At 39.4% G+C, this 22,772-nt stretch overlaps 2 protein-coding genes across 10 annotated transcripts in view; one reads left to right on the top strand and one right to left on the bottom strand.

Moving 5' to 3' along the window:
• The window catches only part of FRY (FRY microtubule binding protein), a 403,013-nt gene that overhangs the window by 357,227 nt on the left and 23,014 nt on the right, over positions 1–22,772 (top strand). For all 8 annotated transcript variants that reach the window (XM_070577933.1, XM_070577936.1, XM_070577934.1 and 5 more), the window contains 9 exons: positions 808–948; positions 2,937–3,116; positions 5,393–5,554; positions 7,856–7,930; positions 10,210–10,380; positions 16,462–16,662; positions 17,466–17,627; positions 20,498–20,664; positions 21,936–22,125. In XM_070577933.1, the coding sequence (XP_070434034.1) occupies positions 808–948; positions 2,937–3,116; positions 5,393–5,554; positions 7,856–7,930; positions 10,210–10,380; positions 16,462–16,662; positions 17,466–17,627; positions 20,498–20,664; positions 21,936–22,125 (1,449 nt within the window). The remainder of the gene's footprint in view (positions 1–807; positions 949–2,936; positions 3,117–5,392; positions 5,555–7,855; positions 7,931–10,209; positions 10,381–16,461; positions 16,663–17,465; positions 17,628–20,497; positions 20,665–21,935; positions 22,126–22,772) is intronic.
• Positions 1–22,772, bottom strand: part of ZAR1L (zygote arrest 1 like) — a 104,195-nt gene that overhangs the window by 44,774 nt on the left and 36,649 nt on the right. The gene's annotated exons all lie outside the window — the stretch shown is intronic.

Raw genomic sequence — 22,772 nt, forward strand, 5'->3', positions numbered from 1 at the left:
AAAGAAAAATTGTCCAAATAATTATATTATCTAGAGAGAAACATTATTAACATTTTGTTGGATTTCTTTCCAATGTTATTTCTGTATAACACACACATATTCACATCAATAGTGGCATCATATATAGAAATTATATATCCTTTTACTTAATATTATGATATCCATTACTATCTTTAAAAATGTCATTCCATTGACTACATATTTCATCATACAATTTGCCATAATTTATATATTCATTACCCTAGTGTTCAAACATTAAATTGCTTACAGAGCTTTCTTTTTTGTTTCATGGTTTGTTTGTTTTTTTTACTGTTATAAATAATGCCATGTTGAAATCTCATACATAAATCTTAGTGTTTATTTCTCATTTTGGAGAAGTTCCTGAAAGTGAACTATTTCAGAAGATATGAACAATTTTAGTCCTCTTGATCTCAATTGCCAAATTATCCACTGATATGTAAGAATACCCATCTTATATCCTCACCAATACTCTTATTAATTTCTAATCTTTGCTAATTTGATAACTGATAAATTGTATCTTTTGTTTTAATTATCAACTTCTGATGATTACTGGTGTTTAATGCTTTCCTTTTGAGGTTTATTTCATTGTATTCTATTGTGTAACTATTATATTTATGTATTCAGACCTACCTACATGGCCTTTGATAATATCTTCATTTCTTCATTAGTTAGGATTTTCATTTCCCTCCTAAGGAAATGTGCATCATGAAAGTATTGGGAATCATTGGTGCTTCTATGTGAAAATCTGGTGTCGAAGTGACTCATGCTGTGCCTTGCCTCCCACAGTTGCTGGAGAAGGGCCTGCCTAGTATGCAGCAGCCCCTCCTCCAAGTCATCTACAGTCTGCTCAGCTACATGGATCTCTCGGTTGTCCCTGTAAAGCAGTTTAATGTGGAAGTTCTGAAGACCATCGAAAAATATGTGCAAGTGAGTGTTTGGATGACTTCACTTATGAACCAGGAGGTTTCCAGAGAGTCATGCCACAAACACCACGGCTTTGCATGTAGCTTGTACTCTGCTGCAAAGCTCTATGGGTGCCAGGCCACGCATTCATTCACTGATATCCATAACACACCGAGAGCAGGCAAGACTGGCAGCTGACCTCGCCCTGAGTGATATACTGAGGAGAAAGACAGGACCAGGCCCTGTGTGTTTCTGAGCCTTCAGAGGACACATTTCTGCCTCTTGGGCTTACAAGCTGGATGCTGACAGCACGCACCTGGCTGCAAGGGCAGGGGCAGGTCTTATTTTTAGTATCCTATTTCAAAGGAGAAGGGAGAAGGGACTTGCATGTACCGGGTTCTAGGCCAGGTGTTTCAACATGCAAAGAATTAATTCAGAGGTTAAAATTGCCACTTTATAGGGAAGTGAGATGAAGAAATTTGCATAAATGTACTTGAAATTACTCCAACAACCAAACACAGGAGTGTACTTGGTGAGTTGCAGAATTCAAGGGCAAATGCTAGGTTTTCTCTGGTTAAATTCATTGACAAAGCCATACAATGTAAATTCTAGACATTTCTTTCCATCTTCACTTCAACGGTCACATTCTTGCAGATAGTATTTAATGCTAAAAGTGATTTCCAAGCTTTTTGTTTCATTTAATAGTTGTGCCACATGGTAGGCATTCAGTAATGCTTTCTCACTTCACAACACTCAAGGGAGACAGAGGGTCAGTTCACACCTTTCTACCAATCATGTGCCCCATTTCATTGTTTAGTTAGGCTGCCTGTTCTCTCCTAGGCCTGTGGCATCTCTGGTACTAGATATCTTATCTTGAATGGCAGCTAATTTCACATTCAAACCATGACTTCCCTTGTGCAGATTCTAACAGCAAGGGAAATGTGTTTTATTTCACGTGCTTTTACTCCAAAGCCTGGGAAAATAATAACTTTTATCAAATTAGTTTACTTATGTTCAATATTTTTGTGGGAGAAGCACCTCAGTCTGCCTAGGGGTCGTCAGGGAGACAAAGATGATAAAACAAAGTGAGTCTTAGAGGAAGAGTAGGTGTTTGATAAGCCCCTAAGGACAGGAAAGGCCTTCCAGCATGAGGGAATGGCATGAGTAAAGGCACAGAGGCTAAGAGACCTTGCCTGGCTGGTTTGGGGAACTCCAGGGGTAGCCTGCAGGAGATTACCCCCATAAGCCACACGCAAAGAGTGTGAACTCCTCCCTGTCCGCCAGAGGGAGCCCTAGAAGTTTAGGCTGAGAAGTGGCATGATCGGAAGAGTTCTAGAAAGGTCACTGTAGCTAAGGTGGGTACCATGGACTTAAGTAGAGGCTTCAAACAGGGAGACAAGAAAAGAGGCTATTGAAATAGTCCAGGCAGAGGCCAGAGATGATTCAATTGAGCCAGTGCCAGCAAGAATGGAGAGGAAGGAACAAATTATCAGGAGGGAGGGAAAGAGAGGAGTTAAGAACAGCTCCCAGATTCTTGGTCTAGGTCATGAGGAAGATACGGAGTGAAAAAGGAAGAGGGCTGAGGCAGAGATCAGGCATCCAGGAGGCAAATGGGGCAGGAAGAGCCAGAGATGTAGGAAGAAAGGCTGGAAATGGCAGGCAGGAGAATTCTGAGAAAGGGTAAGTGATCAGTAGCATAAAATGCAGTGGGGACTGTTTTTATTCAAATTAAGGAGGTACCTCATTAGCAAAAATGGTAGCTTGTTATTTTAAACTTTGATTTATTTGAATATGGACAAAATTGGGGTTTTTTATTTGCTTGTTTCCTAAATGTAGCTCATCTTGTATATAAACTATCTTTTTATGTCATGTGCCTTTACTCATCACAGAATTTCCTGCACTGTTTTAAATCAATGAATTCTGACTTGTCATAAGAAGTTTCAGAGGCTAGAAGTATATTAGTTTTTAAAAATGAAATTATTTTTAACCATTGAGTGTTTTCTTTCCTTCAGAGTGTTCACTGGAGAGAAGCTTTGAATATCTTAAAGCTGGTAGTTTCTCGATCTGCCAGCCTAGTGTTGCCATCCTACCAGCACAGCGACCTCTCAAAGATAGAAATACATCGAGTGTGGACGAGTGCTTCCAAGGAATTACCTGGAAAAACGCTGGACTTTCACTTTGATATTTCAGAGGTATGTTAAGTGTTTCTGTAAAGTTTAGCATGCATTTGTGGTGGCAAAGGTCAAAACTAGTTGCCTGGTCAAATGGAGACTTATTTTACATTTATTTCACATGAAGTCTTCTAAGGCCTAAATTAGTTTCTGGGGGTTTTTTGGGGGGGTTTTTTTGAGGACGACTGGCCCTGAGCTAACATCTGCCAATCTTCCTCTTTTTGCTGAGGAAGACTGGCCCTGAGCTAACATCCATGCCCATCTTCCTCTACTTTATATGTGGGACGCCTACCACAGCATGGCTTGCCAAGCGGTGCCATGTCCACACCCGGGATCCGAACCAGCAAACCCTGGGCCACTGAAGCGAAACATGTGCACTTAACTGCTATGCCACCAGGCCGGACCCTACTTTCTCTTTTTTAAGAACACATCAAGTGTCATATTCACTGGGGCTCTCAATTGGCAGCTTTAAAAAATAAAAGCTAGCCTCAGTTATACAAAAATGATTTTTAAAAAACTTTAAATGGAATGATCTTAAGCATTTCAAACCATGACCTTCACTCATTCTTTATTTGACAACCGTCATGTCCTGTATTTATATCCACAACCCTGTTTCCTGAACTGCAGCCAGACCGGCAAGTGGCTGAGATTTACAGGAATAAGGAATCCGCCTTTATGGTTGCTTCCCTAAGCCACACTGCTTTTTAAACCATTAAACTTATCTAAATTCTTGCCATGAGGGAGAGGGAAGTGCAGAGGGAAGGGACTGGTGAACCAAGCTAAGGACTCAGGAAGAGAAGAGAGGGCAGAAAGCAGTCAGATTTACCTGCTGGTCCGTGCACAAACGTTTGAGAGGCCTGTACTTAACTATTTTAGTCTAAGATGTAAAAATACTTTGCTTTCCTGTCTCTCTCACCCCACGACCCATAAGCCTCCCAAAGCAGAAACTGCACTCTGTCCATCTTGTCACCAGGGTCTGGGACAGTGTCTGCTGCATGATTGGTATTTAATAAATATTGTTCCACATGCTGAATGAATAAATTCACTAAAGGAATAAACTGGATCTATTTATATGGAACTTACTCACTTTCTTAAGTAGGGTGTAGCCAGGCTGGGTTTTTTCACACGATGGTCTCATTGACCTTTTATCTTTTCAGTATTCAGGATGGGATTCTGTTTTGCTGCCACTGTGATACCTGCATCTATATTTAGTATATATATGATATTAAGGTATCAATTCAGTCCTTTTCCATTTTTAACATTTTTTTTACATTGCTGGGGGGAGAAGCTAATTTTACTCTTTGACTTAAGGTTATTCTGTTCCAAAGGGGTACAGAAGACAGGCAGCCAGTCAGCTGCACACCCTAAAGACCCACAATGATGGTCCAGAAAGATGGGCCTTAAGAGCCAGGTAGAGAATTACCAGCTGGTTTCTACCGCCTCCAAGTGTAGGCCCATGAACGGGTTTCTGCAGAGGAGACCTCCTTGGGGCTAAAGTTTGGGAGGTGATGTCCCCACACTCCAGCCCCCACACTCCTGGACTCTCAGGAAGTAAAATTTCCAAAATGCTGCCCAAGCACCCGGCCCTAACCTCAGTCATTTAAATAACTGAAAAGATGTAAATAGTTTAAATAAGTTTTTAAATAATTGAGAGTATCTAAAGATTGGTGAGTAAAGGAAGAGAGGAATGAATTTTGGTTTCCTGTTATAAGAAATTCTTTTAGTGGCCGGCCCCGTGGCTGAATGGCTAAGTTCTCGCACTCAGCTGCAGCGGCCCAGGGTTCGGATCCTGGGTGCAGACATGGCACCGCTCATCAGGCCACACTGAAGTGGCGTCCCACATCCCACAACTAGAAGGACCTGCAACTAAGATATACAACTATGTACGGGGGGATTTGGGGAGATAAAGCAGAAAAAAAAAAAGATTGGCAACAGTTGTTAGCTCAGGTGCCAATCATTAAAAAAAAAATTCTTTTAAGCTTACACATCTGAAAACTGACTATTTGCTTTCCTAAATGTTTCGCTTCTAATCTTTATCAGTGCTTTCTAAAGTATCTTTAAGAACAAGCAATTGGATTTGTTTCCAGCTGCTAAAGAGGGTGGGAAAATGTTGAAGACGCAAAATGATGTAGAATGTATATTTGAACATCAGGAAAATGAGCCTACTTGTAACACTGAACTTCCCTAATCTAATTTTTAATCAGGTAAGCAGTTCTTGGCTGCTGCTGGGTAGAGTGATCCCATATACCACAGAATGAGATAAAAGAACCTGTGCTTTTGTATTCTTTTTTCTCAAGACACCAATCATCGGGAGGCGATATGACGAACTGCAGAACTCTTCTGGGCGTGATGGGAAGCCCAGGGCTATGGCCGTCACCCGGAGCACGTCCTCTACCTCATCAGGCTCCAACTCCAATGTCCTTGTTCCTGTAAGCTGGAAAAGGCCCCAGTATTCTCAGGTATAGAATCCTAGACTCCCAGGATTGGAAGGAAGCTTAAGCGACCTGCTGAGCCCAACTGCCCATGTAATATGAGATTCTCCCATTCACCATCCCAACGTTGCCCATCTGGGCATCAACGCTTCAATGGTGAGGTTCTCACGACATTCCAAGGGAATCCATTTTATCTTTGAACAGCTCATTACATTGAGTTGAAGTCTGATACTTTTTTGCTTCTACCCATTGGTCCTAATTCTCTTAAGGCTCAGAAAGTGAAATCTGATCTTTCACATGGCAGCCCTTCAAACATTCAAAGAAACCCTACCCCTCTGCCACTCACCCAAACAAGTCCTTTTTTCTCCAAATAATATATCATTAGTTCTCCCAAACAATTCTATATGATAGAGCTGTATACTCAATACCCATTCTGGCTCCTGAGCAGGCACTGTAGCCATGGTCTCCATCCAGTCTCAGCCCTACAGAGCAGAGTGGGCTGCCAGATTTCTCTGTAGTTCTGTTATCACAGCTTAAGACTGTACTGTGGATGGGTGACTGCATCACAGTATTGATGTCATTGGACTTATTGCCAAGTAAAATCCCTGCATTATTCAGGGCTCTTTTGGTGACATATGACAGAAGCCCAGTGAAAAATTACCTTAAATGGAAAAGGAATTTATTAATTCATATATCTTGGCTTCAGGCATGGCTGGATTCTAGTACACAAAATCAGGAACTGGATCCTTAGACTCCCTCTCTCCTTCTCACCGTCCCCACGTTCCCTTCCCAAAGTCTGGGCCCTTCTTTCCTCTCTGCTGACTTCATTCTCAGGCAGATTCTTCCCATGTGAGGCACCACTGACCCCTGGCAGCTCCAGATTTACATGGTCTTTGCCTCTGATGATTTCAGGACAGAGGCCTCCCCTCCCCAACGTCCATAGCGATTCTAGAAAAAGGACTCTTGCAGCATGTGCAAGGGAGGGAAAGCCCCACTTAGAGGGAGAGGAGCTGTTCCCAAGATAAGAGGGACTGCATTACTGGAAGGCAGCGAAGCAGGTGCTGAGCAGGGAAAAGCACTTTGTGTGCACGCCCAGCAGGACTCCCCTTCACTCTGAAAGGTGAGGGAAGCGGAAGGTATAGCACAGTGCCTGCTGGAGCATAGCTGCTTCTCAGTGAGCCTTCATTGCCTACTGTACTTTCTTGGGGATTTGGAAAAGAGAAGAAAAATATACAGCCCAACTCCATGTTCCTCTCTATTGATTCCTTCCCAGAATTGTAAATTGCCTGCGAAAACTTAGAGAAATAGTTCAGCAAATCTCTTGCCATCCTTCAACATGAAAGTCCTCCTTTGACTTTGAAAAGTCACCGTATTCAGTGTCCCTTCTATAATTTGGAAAGAAGGATGCAGTGAATTCAGTTCCACTAAGAAGGAAAATCTATGAGTGATATTGGCCTCCTAGCAGTCTCCACACTAACTGAAATCAGATTAAAAAGGAGAAATCATTTTAAAGAGATTAGGAAGATTGCCTTAAGAGCAATTCTGAAGTACATTACCATTTTTTAGGCTCTAGTTACTCTGCCTTTTCATTCTCAACTCACCAAGTATTCTGAGACCTGGTTTATCAACGTCACTAGAAAATGTGATGGTTTATAGAAGAATCTCCATGCTTAAGGGGCTGAAAAATAAGGCTCATGAAGAAAAGCAAAAGGAATTGAATCTATTTAAGTGTAGGAAGAATAAATTGAGAAAGATTTAATATGGCTTGGAAATAATTCAAGTTTTTACTTCTGCAGAAAGTATTCTCCCATTTGAGGAAAACAGATTTGTACCGTAACATAATAGATAGAATGTAGGTGTAAGGAAAAGCCCTGCTGATGCTGAACGTTGTAGCATAAAAGAAAAGAATATCAAGGGGAGTAATGAATATCTGATGAAGACCCTAGAAATTGATTTTCAGCCCCCTCCCTTGGGAAAACCTGGATCAGCACCATCCGGTATAAACACAATGTGAGCCTCACTTTAAATTTTCTAATAGTCACCTTTAAAAAAATAGTAAAAAGAAACAGATAAAATTAATTTCAATAACATTTTAGTTAATGTAATATGTCTAAAATATTATTATTTCAACATATAGTCAATATTTTACAATTATTCATGAGATGTTTTACATTCTTTTTTCAAACCAAGTCTTTGTGTATTTTATATCTTGGTTCTCATGGCCACATTTCAAGTGCGATTGCCCTGTGTGGCTAATGACCATGGTATTAGAGCAGATTTGATCACAGGACCCCATGATTAAAACCTGCCTGTGTGTTTCTTTTCCAGAAGAGGACAAAAGAGAAGTTGGTGCATGTCCTTTCTCTGTGTGGCCAAGAAGTAGGATTAAGCAAAAATCCATCAGTAAGTTCTGTCTCATATCATATTTATTTTGGTTCTTTTTTACCTTTGATCATATAGTTTAGAGGATTCAACTATGAATGACAAGTGTGATATCCACCATCTAGCTCAAACCCCTAGATTATCTCTCTCCACACCATGATTTTTAATCTCACTTAGTTCAAAAACAATGAAAAACTTTGTTGGCTATTTGCTCCAGTTTGCCTGTAAATACATACTCAGTTATTTTCATTTTTTAAAATTTCTTGGATTTTTTTATAAATATGCCCAGACTTCCTTAAAATATATATATGTGACTATCTCCTGCACCACTATATATGCTATACATTCCCTTTGGGTATAATTTTACTCTCTATACACACATCATCAATAACAGTGATGTCATTATTTTACATATGTACAATAAAGATGAAAATAATGATATATTATGGTTTTTTTTCTCATATAAACTTCCACTGATGTTACAGTTTTTCAAAAATTCCACTGAGTTTTGGAATAAATGAATAATTGAAGTATTAGAAGTTAGCTTCTGAATCGTTTAGAAAATTTAGAAAATTCAGATCGTGTGTGTGAGTATATTACAGCAAAAGCAATAAAAATCTCAGGGTCTGGTTTCACCAGGTATTTTTATTTCATCTGTATCACAGCATCTTTATTATTAACAAGAAAAGAAATAGCAAACTAAATAATTTCCCAAATAAAGTAAGAATTAGCAAACAATTTCCCTGTGGAGCTGTTTTTAAAATCCCAAAATGTATCTACTAATGCAGTTCATGAGCATGTGAAATACTAGAGGCTCATAAATACTTGCTAAACTGCAAATTAATACTTCTTGTCACCTGGGAATGCGCCCGAGCCAGCCATCAGCTAAGCTTGTCTCCACTGAAGTCAGCTTTTTACTGTTATTGATCAGTGGGTTTGCTGCTGCTCCTGTGACATTATTTAGAGCAGAGGGAACAGGGGCTGGACGAGGTGATAGTGGCAGGGGCAGACAGAGCCTCACAGCCCACAAGGGAGAGAAACAAGGGCTGTTTCTTAACTGCCATTGTGTTGGGCACTTTCTCCTTCAGATCTAAACTGCCTGTTTCCATGCTGAAATTCTAGCTAGAAATGTTCACCTGGAGTATGCCACAAATGAAAAACAGCACTAACTAGGCTAGGGAGGCTTCAACCGAAGAAACAGGAATTTGGTCTCATCTCTCACCAACTAGTTGACTGGCCTTCAATGCTATTTGCCTCATATACCCATTTGCAATCCCTGTGCAAACTGTGTGTCATGTACCATTTTATGGGAACATAGAGCAAATCATATAACTGTTCTCAAACACTGAAGAAAAAGAGTACACTTAAAATCCATTCAGTCTTTTTACTTTTGAGACTCATTTGTTATATTTAAATTCTTATAAATGATTGGCCTACTTTTCAAGGAAGACTAGACGTTATAATAGTTAAATAAAAAATACCGTTCACTTTATTTAATACCACTGTATGTTCAGGACAGGCTAGATAGCAAAACATTTAGGTTCATTTGCAGTTTATTCCTTCTAAAAAGTTCTATTAAAATGGCCCAGTGAAAAGAACCTAAACACAGAAGTTAATTTTAAAATATTAACATACTAAAGATTTTAATAGAAAAAAGTTTTGTTTAAGTCAATAAGACAGGAATTTAAGTATAAGTGATGAACATGGCTGCTCAGCTACTCTTCTGTAATTCAAATAGGCAATACTGAACTTTTTGGCTTCTGTTTCTTATTCCTTACCAGTTCCTGGTTTATCTCTAAAAGGGTTAAATCCTTTGCTCTCACAGTTCCTTCTATAATAACATATCTTGCTATCAGTAATCCTTAAAATATTATGTGATAATATGTATGTGACATGGATGTGTGTGTGAATGTGCACAATTTCTAACCTTAAGCAGTTCACAAACAGTGGAAAATTTCTTGGCTGCTCTAGTTTGCCTGTGAACACATGCTCAGTTTGTCTGTCACACACACACACACACACACACACACACACACACAGGTAGGATCCAGTCTTCATCCATTAAGAAGCAGCAATTTGACTCTTGAACATTTTCCTAGTACGTAACTTGCATCTTTGCAACGAGTTTAATCTGAAGGCACCTGTCCAACATAAATAATAAAAGAACATTCTAAAAATACCCACTTAAGGAATTAGGTGTGTACTGGAAATATAGTGCTATGAAGAACCAATTACAGTTTTTCATAGCACAAACAACCAAAGGGAGAACGCTTTCTCAGGAGAGGACTCTCGACTCGTAGGTGATTTTTTCATCGTGTGGGGATGTGGATCTGCTTGAGCACCAGACAAGCTTGGTGTCCTCTGAGGACGGCGCCCGAGAGCAGGAGAACATGGATGACACGAACAGTGAGCAGCAGTTCAGAGTCTTTAGAGACTTTGATTTCCTAGACGTGGAGCTGGAGGATGGAGAGGTACAGTATATTCTCTGTAAAAATAATCCATTCAGCCTTTTCCTTGACTAACGAAACCGTTTCTTTTTTACCTGCTAAATGAGTTTTTATAACAGAGTCTTTAATTGGACAGCTGTGAACTTTGTTTTGAATCAACTTATTCAAAGTACAGCAGCTCAACTTTGGCAAAAGTTTACCACGCCCTTCCTGTCTGAGCCCACGGCAAAGGCTGCCAAGTTATTTCTAAATGGCAAAGAGCTGACTTTTAATGACCACACAAAGACTGTGTGTATGTAGTCCAAAGGTGAACTTTAAAAAAAAAATCACAAAAACATTCATTTTCTCAGCCTGTTCACTGGTGTCTGGGTAAAACATGCTAAGTAGTTAATTATCTTAAATGTGAAATTGCTCTAATACGTTACTTTAAAGCTTGCCTGCTAGAACATGAGATGGGAGCTCGAGGGCTCCAGCACCTTTGTGCTGTTTGATGAAATCATTAAAACTTGAAACAAGATAAAACGCACATGAGAGCTCTTGGCGCTGCTTTCGGAGCGCACAGCTAGTGTTCCCGACACCTGGAGCTGCTGAATTCGAGTCTCAACGGGCAAATGCAGATTCATTTATTTGAATGACAATTATGGTAATAAGATGCTTTCAGTTGTGAATCCTGTTTTTGAAAACTGGGAGTGGAAGGAGGAGCATCACCTCATCACTCTCATCTCAATAGCTTAGGGCCATGTTCCAGCTGAGAGGGAGTCTTCTGCCTCCTGGGACGAAAACTAAATTCACAAGAGTGAGATTGGCATACGTAAAAATGCCTGCTATGGAGCCGGCTCATGGTGTCGCTCAACATACCTTAGCTCACATTTAACTAAGTGCACTATATTTCCCAGACAAAGAAAGCACTTTCTGCTAGTCTTACAGTTAAAGTGGAGGCCCAGATTCAAAGCTTATCACATCCTGTGACGGGTAGGCACCTCCTAACTTAACTGGAAACTTGTGGGAAATGATGCTTCGAGCAGCTGCTTATCTTCCCTAGAAGGATATGACTGCTCACCAATCCACTTATGTTGAGGTGAGGCCAGGGAGTTGTCCTCTTTGTCCCTCCCTGGCCCACTGACTACCCTGGATGTCTGGGCCAGCAAAGGAAAATCAGGTCCTTAGAATGAAGAATGTTTTCTTCACCAGTTCTTTCCCTGGAAACCAAGTGTAGTAGATCAAGTCCTTAAAGAGTATAAAGGCACTGACTGTACGGCATCTTTAAAATAAGTGTCAACTTTTTACCTTCAGTTGTTCTAGAACTAGTAAAAAGTATTGCAGAGTTTTCTGTTAACCATAATTATTGGTAAAGAAATCCATTGCTAAACGTGGTAAGGATTGTTTAAAAAGTGTAAAGCAAAATACAATTGTTTTGTATACTTTCAAAGTGTCTCTGAGCCAGAGCTATATGGAATATCAGAAGATTAGCTCCCTGATCTGGACAACTGACCTAATCTTTGCTGTTAGGCTACAATTCAAGCTTGGGCACCTGTTCACTTGGAAGTTGAAAGAGGGAGGGAAAAATTGATGAAGGAAGAGAGGCATCATTTTCCAGCCTCAGCCAAAAAAAGTGTTATGTGAAGTGACCTAGCAGGAATGATGTAAAATGGAGGGATTAGACACCATTTCAGAACAACTAACAAATTCAATTTCTATCAAAATAAAGGAGGGAAAATCTGAGATGCTTGTCACTTGAAAATAAATATTATACTAATGTTTTTCAGGGACAATAAATAGTGAATACTACACCTTCCTTCTAGTGTTCTATTGTCCTAGCCACCAAGACAGAGTGAAAATGCTTGGGCTTTGAAGTCAGGCAGGTCCAACTTTGAATTTCAACTCTGTGACTGACCTAGTTATATGACCTTAGGCATGGATGCTATTGCTCTTGGCTTCATCTTTTAAATGTGTATGACAAGACATTTAATGATGAGAGGTAGAATGATGAGAGGACTAAGTAAGATAACCCATGTAAAGCTGCTGGTGTAGTGTCAGGCACATAGTAGGCCTTCTAAATGTTCGTTCCTTTGTACTGTCACTGGTGAGTAATTTCAGTGTCTCCTCAATGAGAAAGGTAAGCATATTTGGCTTCTAGATCAAAACACAATTATCAAAACAAAAAGAAAGACCAGTTGTTTGGTGATGTCCATTCCTTCTCATTAAATGCTATCTGTAAGGGTTTGCCTTTGAACTTTTCAGAAGCTTTATAGGTGCTATTTCTTTGCTATTAATTGCACATCAGCAGTGAACAGATCATGGTCACAAACACTTTTAGCTTTGTGAGCAGGATCAGGTGATGTCACCTTTTTTTTCCAGTTGATGACCCTCATTCATTTTCCCATGACATTTAACAATTTTCTCACAAATAAAAATTTAGGCATTCCAAAAAAAAAGTGTTAAGGAGACCAAAGTTGTCACTGAAGTGGAAAGTTATTTTAGAAATCGTATTTATGATTTGTTACCCCAGCTACGTCATCCACTACTCAGAGGTTTGAAATTTCTGGTGTTTGATACTGATTTTTCTCCTTGGGGTTTGTGTATCTTTACTTTTTTTAAGTTGCATCTACTGAAGTATATATTATTAGTACTATTTGGTGTTGTGTTAGAGCTAAGACAAATACACTTGAGTACCTTTAATATAATCATTTTAAATAGACCTCTTATTTGTTTTTCTGTCCATTCAATTTGCTACCCAGGAACTTCAGGTAAGACGATGCTGTTTTTAATCCAGATACGCTAGTAGATATTTCGCATCACTGCAGATTTATAACAATATAATTGCTTTTTTCTTCCCTTCTAGCGTATGTATGCCTATTTGCGTGCATATTTACATTGAAGTGTGTGTGATAGAAGAAGTATTTTTCTTGGTTGCTCTACTATGGAAATATTTTCTGAGGCATAAATACAAGACAGTTTTAAAATCTTTATATGCTTAGTTCTGAAAGTTGCATGATTATATCTCGTGAAAGAAACTGAGTTTTTAAATATGATCCAGGGAAATCGTGTAATTTCTGATTAGGCAGTGCATAGCTGGATTGGTTTTGTTGTTCAATTCTTTTATTAAAAGTGAACTCAACAAGCTGCATCTAACAATATTCCACATACACTTCCAGTTGAATCCCTTTATTTTCCAGGAATTAGGAGCTATCTTTGTATGGTGCCTGTATAAAGTTTCATTCAAATGGGGGTCCTTCTGCAAGTAAAAGAGGGTGCTGATGGTAATTACATCCAGACAACAGGCATAAACCAGGATCATCTGGGCAAACTGACCTACAATCACACTGTAGCTATGTCATATCAGACTTGATCCAAGTAGGTACATTTGGGGGAAAATATTTTAACCACAGAGCACCCAAGTTCCTTCAGCAATAATTCTTATTTGACAGAGTTCCAATATGAAAAAAATTATTTCAGAGAAGATCATTTCCAACATTTCTAGAATGTTCAATCATTAATACTTTCTCATCTCAGTATAAATCCTGAGTGGTTATTTAAGTTTGATAACTGACATACGCAAATTGTCCATTGGGAATAGTTAGCCATCTTCTAAATTTTCTCACACATAGAAAATTTGACATAATCAGTAAAACACCATTTTGACCTTTGACCTTGTAGGTAACATAAAATGTAAATCTGACATTTGGGTGTGGGGAAGATGGAGGATGGCTCTCCCAGTAAGGATATTCCTGTGCCATGCTGAGAAGGCCTGGGTGACTTCTAATCATCAAGGACTTTAACTTAGGCTAGACTACAGCACTGTGCCATCTCAGCCCATCGGCCACCACCAGGGAAACAATTTCAACACCTTTGCCTCTAATCAGTCATTGCATCCTCTAGCAAGACATCCAGATATCTTTCCTGCAAGAACAGCTTTCCCTGACTCCAGGTTCTCATACCTGATTAATTCAAGTCTTCACCAGAGTTGCTACCAAGTCAATAGTAACAGCCCTCTATGCCCAGTGTGGCATTCTCTGGCCCTGGATGTCTATGTTTCTCCGCAAGCTCATGGTTCAGCGTTAGTTTCAGTGTGGAAGACTTTCAGAATTGTCGCTTAAGGGAGTTTATCCAATCCTTCCATTGATTTGGTGCAAGAGAATCAGTTTTGTAAACTGATGTTTTATATGTATCTTTGTATATTTCTCCCAGTTATTTTCACATTCTTCTTTTTACTCTGTGTTCTTGTTTTTACATTTTTTTAAATTTCTTCACACATGACATTTTCTTCTTCTTCCAAGGACTCTTGCCTCTTCCACATTTTTTCAATTTTTTTACTGCCATAGCTGTTTTAAAATCTCAGCATATGGAGCTGGCCCAGTGGCACAGCAGTTAAGTTCACACATTCACTTCGGCAGCCTGGGGTTTGCCAGTTCAGATCCTGTGTGTGGACATGGCACCGTTTGGCAAGCCATGCTGTGGCAGGCGTCCCACATGTAAAGTAGAGGAAGATGGGCCCAGATGTTAGCTCAGGGCCAGTCTTCCTCGGCAAAAAAAAAAAAAAAAAAAAGGAGAGGAGCATGGGTAGCAGATGTTAGCTCAGGGCTAATCTTCCTCAAAAAAAAAAAAATGAACTTATAAAATCTCAGCACAAAAATTAGCCTTTTCCATCAAGAAAGATATTACTTGATGGTAATTTATCATAGCAGATACAAATAAAAAGTACAGATACAGACAAAACAACAGATACAGCTACAGAATGAAAATCATATTCTGAGTCTGCTTTCTCTTTATAATCAAACATGCCTAAAAACAATCATAAACATCATAAATGTGGATGAATAATAATAACAATTTCTATATCATATCCAGAATGTGGTTAGCATTCTTACCTGTTGCATTCTACCATGAATAGCCAAAACAGACTTTGGCAAAGTTAAGCATCTATTATATGAGAGATCTGAGAATGACAGTTTTGTTTCATTAGAAGCCAGAAGAAATAGACTCTTAAACCAGAGGAAAATTAATAAATTTAATGCTCACTAATTTTAACAGTAATTTGCATCTCTCATATTATATTATTATGCTATTAACTGAACTGTCATCAGAAAAAGTTATTTTATTTCAATGAACCATCAGACAGTGTTTCAAATGTCTAATAAATGAAAGTATTCTATGCTAGATTTTATTCAGATTACCTATTTGTTTAGCTTAAAATTTGTTTACCAGTGGGCTGGGTAATATTTCCCTTGCTTTATTCCTATCTTAATAGAGAGAAAAATAAAACTCAAATTCATTTTTAGAAAAAAATTTATGTTGGTTGGATAAACTCATTTAATATCAGATGGTGTATAGAGAAAATCTGAGATGCAACTAAAAGCTTTCTTTAACACTTATATTGCCACTTAGCCCAGTTCTCAGTAAATTAAAATGTTCCTGCCAGGAATAGTGCTTGGTACCAAGTCAATCATTTCAGGTCCAGGAAAGTAACTATTTTCTACGCTGGGACAGTAATTTAAAGATGAGCCTAAAGCAAAAGTTAAGCCGTGCTGCTCTGGCCTCTGCATAGTGCATGATCCGGCAGGCCTTGCCCAGCTGCTCTCTGATGGTCTTTAACTCTGCATTTTATCTGTGGAAACCGCTGTGGCAGAAACAGGCTGGAATGTTTACCTAATGCTCTTCTACTTAATACCCAGAGGATGTGGAATGTGCTACAAGCATAGCTCCTACTTTTTTTCTCCTTCTGAGAACAGTACTAAACAAGGGGGGAGCGGGGACCTCTTCTGAAGTGGTTTTAATATTAATGATCTCTTGCTTACGGATTTTTGGAAACCCAGATCATTTATATAGTTTACCAAAATCAACTTTTAAAAAACAAAATATGACCCACCATGCCAAAGAAAAGTGTGTAATCACTTCGACCTATGATTTAATATGCATTTAAGTGAAAATAGTATGCTTTTACTACTTTTCACATCATATAAACAAAATGTTTGGTACCAAAGCACATGAGGGCTTGAGAGTTTATATTGAAAATATTTATTTCTAAGCTATGACTAATTGAATGTGTGAAGGTGTAAGTGCAGGAAGATTTGGGCATTAAAAAAACAGCTGATGGTGTGATTTCAGGGTGAGAGTATGGACAATTTCAACTGGGGAGTGCGCAGGCGTTCTCTGGATAGTCTGGACAAGTGCGATATGCAGCTTCTGGAGGAGCGCCAGCTTTCAGGAAGTTCTCCCAGCCTCAATAAAATGAACCATGAGGATTCCGATGAATCCTCCGAAGAGGAAGACCTCACAGCCAGCCAGATCCTGGAGCACTCTGACCTAGTAAGTAGGAACTTGCTCTCTGTAGGAATTGGGAGACTTATTTTTGTAATTAAAGCAGTCATGCAGTTTCCAGTTGCAGCTAAAGAAACTTTCCACAGCTGCTAAACTCAAATCTGAAGTGTCAGGTGGTGTCTAACTTATTCTAACTGGCCTCTTCTCTGTAGGTTGCAAATGGAAACAAATGCTGGGGATTTGTTATGAGCCCTGAGTGCCATCAAATCTGTTAAGGCCTAGATTTTCCCCGAATAACTTCCTCAGAAATCCAAAGTTTTAGGAACTATAACAGACAATTTTGATGTGGTTTTCTGAAAATATGGGTATTCGTGTTGTAGAATGCTGTGCTGTAATACCAGATTGCCAGCTGCTATGTTTAAGTTCTATTAACAGTGAAATATGTACCTTAAACGCTACCTGTCGACCAACAACTAGCTCATACAATGGTTTGTACTCTTATGTAAAGAATAAATAGCGCTTTTTTTTCGGGGCTGGCCCCGTGGCTGTGTGGTTAAGTTCTTGCACTCCACTTTGGCAGCCCAGGGTTTAGCCGGTTCAGATCCTGGGCGCAGACATGGCACCGCTCGTCAGGCCATGCTGAGGAAGTGTCCCACATGCCACAACTAGAAGGATCCACAACTTAAAATATACCACTATGTACCGGGGGACTTTGGGGAGAAGAAGAAGAAGAAAAAAAAGAAGATTGGCAATATATGTTAGCTCAGGTGCCAATCTTTAAAAAAAAAAGAATAAATAGAGCTTTTAAAGAAACTTCATGCTATGTTTTATCTCCTTTGCTTTCTCAACAGATCATGACTCTCTCCCCTTCTGAGGAGACTAACCCCATGGAATCGCTCACTGCAGCCTGCGACATGACCCCTGCTGATCCTCATTCCTTTAACACCAGAATGGCTAGCTTTGACTCTGCTTTGCCTGATATGAATAATCTTCAGATTTCTGAGGGTTCAAAGGTAAAGAGATTTTGGCAATTATGATCACAGTTTTCCTCAAGAAAAAGTACTTCCAATTTTCTGAGAAATCTTAGGGGATTTATAAGTGGAGGGACTATCTTTGTCTTTTTCTTTCTTACTTTTTTGAAATAATGGAGTTTGTGCACCCGAGCCTGTGTTTTGAAGTTGTTTTATCCTCACAAACTTCAGCAGCCATCTTCTTGTTGGTTGAAAGAAATTTGATTTGAGGTACTTTTTAAATGAACCATTTTGCATTTTCCATACAGCATGAACACTGCTGATTAATGGTAAAACAAATTGGTGTATTCTGAGATCGCTGTGACTGGGAAACTACTGTTCTTTGTCCTGACTTTTATAAAACAATATGCTAAGTGAGGTGTGGGTGTGTGCATGTATCTGGGGAAATTTTTTCCTATGTAGGAATCAATTATACAATTTGTGCATTGATTCGATTCTCGCCTTTTAGCATACTATTGAAATTTTCAGTGTCAATCAGCATGTTATGCCAGATTTGCACAGAACTGTCCTAGCCAGACTGAGGAGAAAAATAAGTAATGGATACAATTTTCTTTTTCTTTTTTTTAAAGATTGGCACCTGAGCTAACAACTGTTGCCAATCTTCTCGTTTTTTTTCTTCTCCCCAAAGCCTCCCAGTACATAGTTGTATATTCTAGTTGTGAGTGCCTCTGGTTGTGCAATTTTCTTATTTAAAAGGTAAGCTTAAAAAAAAAATCTAACAATACATATTTCACTTGAAGTTTATTTTAACAAAATTTCCATAAATACCCTATCTATTAAACTATTCACTCCTGCACTGTGTTCACTTATATGCCCACATATATGCCCATCGGTATAGAATTTTATTTTCTTATATTAGAAATTCCCAAATAACCTACTGCAGTTAGGATAAAGTTTTGTCTATGCTGAGTTTGGTTATGATAGTGTTAGCTTGAAAGGGAAAATAAAATAGAAAAAAATGTGTAAAATATTCTGATACTTCTTCTAATGGAAAAAAATACACTACTACCTATTCTGTATTCTTTTACAGTGCACTGACAACAGGTCTGAGCTCTAGGCAAATCTGTGGACTTTAAACCAAGAGCAACCAATCAAATTGCAATCACCTAAAAAGCTTGAAGCTTAAAGAACATTTCTAAGATTGCCCCATTGCAAAGGAAGTCTGATCAGGATTCTTAAGAATTATCAGAGTCCTTTTTTAGCCCAAAAAGGTCCAGAGAGGAAACTCATCTGAGATTAAGATGCCAGAATCCTAAGATTAAGAAATTAAATTTCATGGAAAGGACATCACAAAATAAATGTGAAGTCATTAGCATTTGATCCTTCTCAGAATAGTCATTTTCTCAATTGTTCTATTTTCAATGCTAAATTATACAGATTTCTCGTAGAAAGCATTGCCTAAGTAGTAATATTTTTGTGGACTCACACAGAAATCATCTAATTCTATCAAGGAAAGATTGAGTCTAATTTCTGAAAAGCTATTTCTGTTTTTCACATGAGCTGGGTTTCTGCAAAGTTTGATATATTCGTGATGTTAGAAAGAGAAAATGAAAGATATTTTTCTAAGAACTCAGCCCTCCCCTAACAGATGACATTTATGTACACTAATAACCCAGACCAGTCGTCAGTGGCCAGTCTCATTGTACCACTGTAGTTTTAAAAAGCAGGAAGAAGCAGATACGGATAAGTCTCTGAAATTCAGTATTTACAAGCAATCCTTTAAAGATGTGAGATATCCTGTTCCCCTGACATAAGTTTAAACATTCCTGTTAATTTCCTTATTAATCCTTGATTCAAAATACTACTAACTGAGTGGCCAGATGTCAACCCATGATAACACTCTAATTCATATATATTTCTATTTTGCCTTGATTTTGTTTTTGTTTTAAGAAAATGACTCACTGAAACAAGTATGTGTAGTTTCTTCCTCTCCTCTTCTGGTCTGTAATCCAGCTGCCTTCCTTCCTCTCATAAAGAACAATCAGTTCTCCAGCTGATTTTCCCCTGGCCCAAGTTCAAGCCCAGCCTCTTTTTCCATTTTACTCACTATGTCTCTTTCCTGCCCCTCACTGATCCCAGATCTGCTGCCCCAGAGCCCTTTCGTTTCACTGCTTCTTCTACATTTTATAGCAACGTGAGAGCAGCCTCTCATATCTGTTATCTTTAAAGGATATTCCCAAGTGTAAAACATATGTGTAAGTGCATCTTAGAGGATTTTCAGTATGGAAAGGCCTATCAACATGGTAGACATAGGAGATAACTATGGATCATTCAAGCACACTGCAGATATTTCTTGAGCATCTACTATGCCAGTCACTGATGATTCTAAATTCTAGTTTCCATAGCTAAGGGATTCTATATAACTATATTCTCTTCAATATAGAATCTGGACAGGCTTGATTTAGAAGGCCGGGGTTGTACAATGGAGAAAGTCTGAATCCAGAGGTGGTGTGTTTCTAGTACCAGGTCCAGCTCTGATTATCTCCTTGATATCCCTTTCCCACGTGGAGCATCCATTTCCTCGTGTATAAAATGGAAGGTTAGACCAGGTGGTCTCAATGGTCCTTTCCAAGTTTAGCACTTATATCCCATAAGCGTGGATCAAATATGGTAATCTATTGAGAGCCTCTTTGGGAACTATTGTGCAAAGATTGAAAAGAAGATAAAGAATGAACAGTACTTCAGAGAATTCCTGAGTCCAGTGATAGAAACTGACTATATTGTAGCTAGAAAACAAATACCTTCAATTTCTATCACTCTCACGATTTGTCTATTTGTCCTTTAGTTGAACAGATTTCCCTCTATATATTCTCACATATTGGGGGGATTCTTTCCTCTTTTTATTCTTCCAGGCTGAAGCTGCCCAGGAAGAGGAGGACACCACCGTGCATGAGGATGATCTTTCTAGTTCCATCAATGAACTCCCAGCAACTTTCGAATGCAGTGATAGCTTTAGCTTGGATATGACTGAGGCAGAAGAAAAAGGCAATCGAGCACTGGACCAGTTTACTCTTGCAAGGTAAAGGAGCCCTTGGTGGAAATGAGTGGTGCGAACGTATATGGCACACTGTATCGCGTTCACTCTAACTCAAGTTATATGTCACACTTGCACTGTTGGAAGGGGACTTCCTAATGAAGGCATCCAAACTGACATGTAGCTCCGAGGGCTCTCAGTAGGTTGGGATCATCCAACCCCAGCATAGGGCCTTACATGGAACCCAAAAGGGTACTCACGTAGGAACTCATAAAGCCATAGAGTAAGATAAAAGCCAAAGAGGGGGCTGGGGACATGGTCCAGGACTTGTAAGCTTTGAAGATAAGCAAGATTGGCAAGGCTTGGAAATGAGGAGTTCTTTTTATTTTGAGTTAAAAGACCAGAACAAGAAGTTCTTTATAAACTAAATACCTACTCTTTCTTAAGTGGTGGCTTTCAGCCTATTGGCTGATATTTCTGAGACTAGTGAGACATAGTTAGAGAATACGAACAGGAAAAAATATAAAAAGGAATAGATAAAAGCACTCATGCAGCATCTAGAATAAATCATAAGTAATAATGCTACAGATTTACTACAGGAGGAGAAAGTCAGAATCCTAAAATCACTCTTCTGAAGGCTGAAAATAAGAACTAAGTAAAAGCTCCTGATAAGGCTAGATAGACAAAGGCCTTCTGTTATGGGGACCAGCATCCATCCATCAAAGAAACAGCTTCAGGTAATCCCCAGAGAAGAACTTGACTTTTCACTTTTTGTTCATTCTCTCTCCTTTCCTCCTTCCGCTCTCTCTCACCCTGCATTTCTCTTCTTTCATTTCCTTTCCTCCCTCCACCTTTTTCTTCTGGGCATTTATGCACATGCACTCATTTATACTCTCCCTCCACAAAGGAAGAGTTAAAAGACTGAAAATTTATGTTATAATTTTTCATATTGAAAAATGAAAGTGTGAAAGCATAGAAACTAATACTGTGTCTGAGGAATGGCCAGTGAGGAAAGTAAGAGACAACTGCTGAAGGCTGAGAGGTACCGAGTCTCTATAAAGGAAATCAGAATTGGAGGAATCGCAGAAATTCAAGAGGTGAAATTTTGATTCTATTTTGATTTGGATTCTATTTTCTAGAATCAAAAAAGAATCCCAGAGACCTCTGAATGAAAGCCAAGCTCCCTAAGCAAGCTCCAAGGGAGGAGTGGGCAGAACGGGCCACCTGAGGAGGCTGACTCAGGGTTAGAACCTTACAACCCGGTAAAGGACGAGAAGGACATCACTTCTTGACAGAGTCCTTTTCATTTTTTCCAGCTTTGGAGAAGGTGACAGGGGAGTCTCTCCCCCTCCCTCGCCCTTCTTCTCGGCCATCCTAGCTGCATTTCAGCCCACGGCCTGTGACGATGCCGAGGAAGCCTGGCGCAGCCACATCAACCAGCTCATGTGCGACTCAGATGGCTCCTGTGCTGTGTATACATTTCATGTGTTCTCCTCCTTGTTTAAGGTGCGGTGCTCACTAGAAGCTCAGAGGACTTAGTCTCTTACGGGAGCCAGCTAGCTTCTAATCTAAGAAGGGGTGGTTATTTAGTTCTGGGTTTATACTATTTTCTCCCCCAAACATCCCTCAATGTTCTCTGACTTTATCCTTTCTTCCATTCATCCTTAATCTGTTCAACCTTCTCAAACTGGTACTGTGAAGATGCTGCCCTCAAATGATTTAGGTTGCCATGATGTACTGTTCACTTCTGCCCTTCTGGCCTTAAATGATGTCATCAATCCTACGTGACCATGGCATCAGGACCATTAAGTGGTATCTTCTGCCAGGCCTGTCCTCCATCTCTTCTTTCGTCTTAGACCGCTCTTGTATCTCTTTTTTTAATTTTTTATTTGTGCGTTTCCTGTCCTTGTCTTTTATCTTTCTTCCCCCTGTGAATTCCTTAAACATGCCAGCCGTAGCTATGAAGACTTGCTTACTCCCCTTAGTTGCTTCTGAACAAATGAAACGTCATTCTTTGCTTCTCCTGTGTGAACCACAGCCCCGCTAGTCCACACAGTGTCTTTGTGCAATTTGGAAACAAACATCCCTTCCTCCAGAGGGTTGCAGTACTATATGTGGCCAGCTGAGTGCAGGCTGGATTTCAACCCCTCAGC

The sequence above is a fragment of the Equus przewalskii genome, chromosome 16, assembly GCF_037783145.1.
Source record: "Equus przewalskii isolate Varuska chromosome 16, EquPr2, whole genome shotgun sequence".
Classification (NCBI taxonomy): domain Eukaryota; kingdom Metazoa; phylum Chordata; class Mammalia; order Perissodactyla; family Equidae; genus Equus; species Equus przewalskii.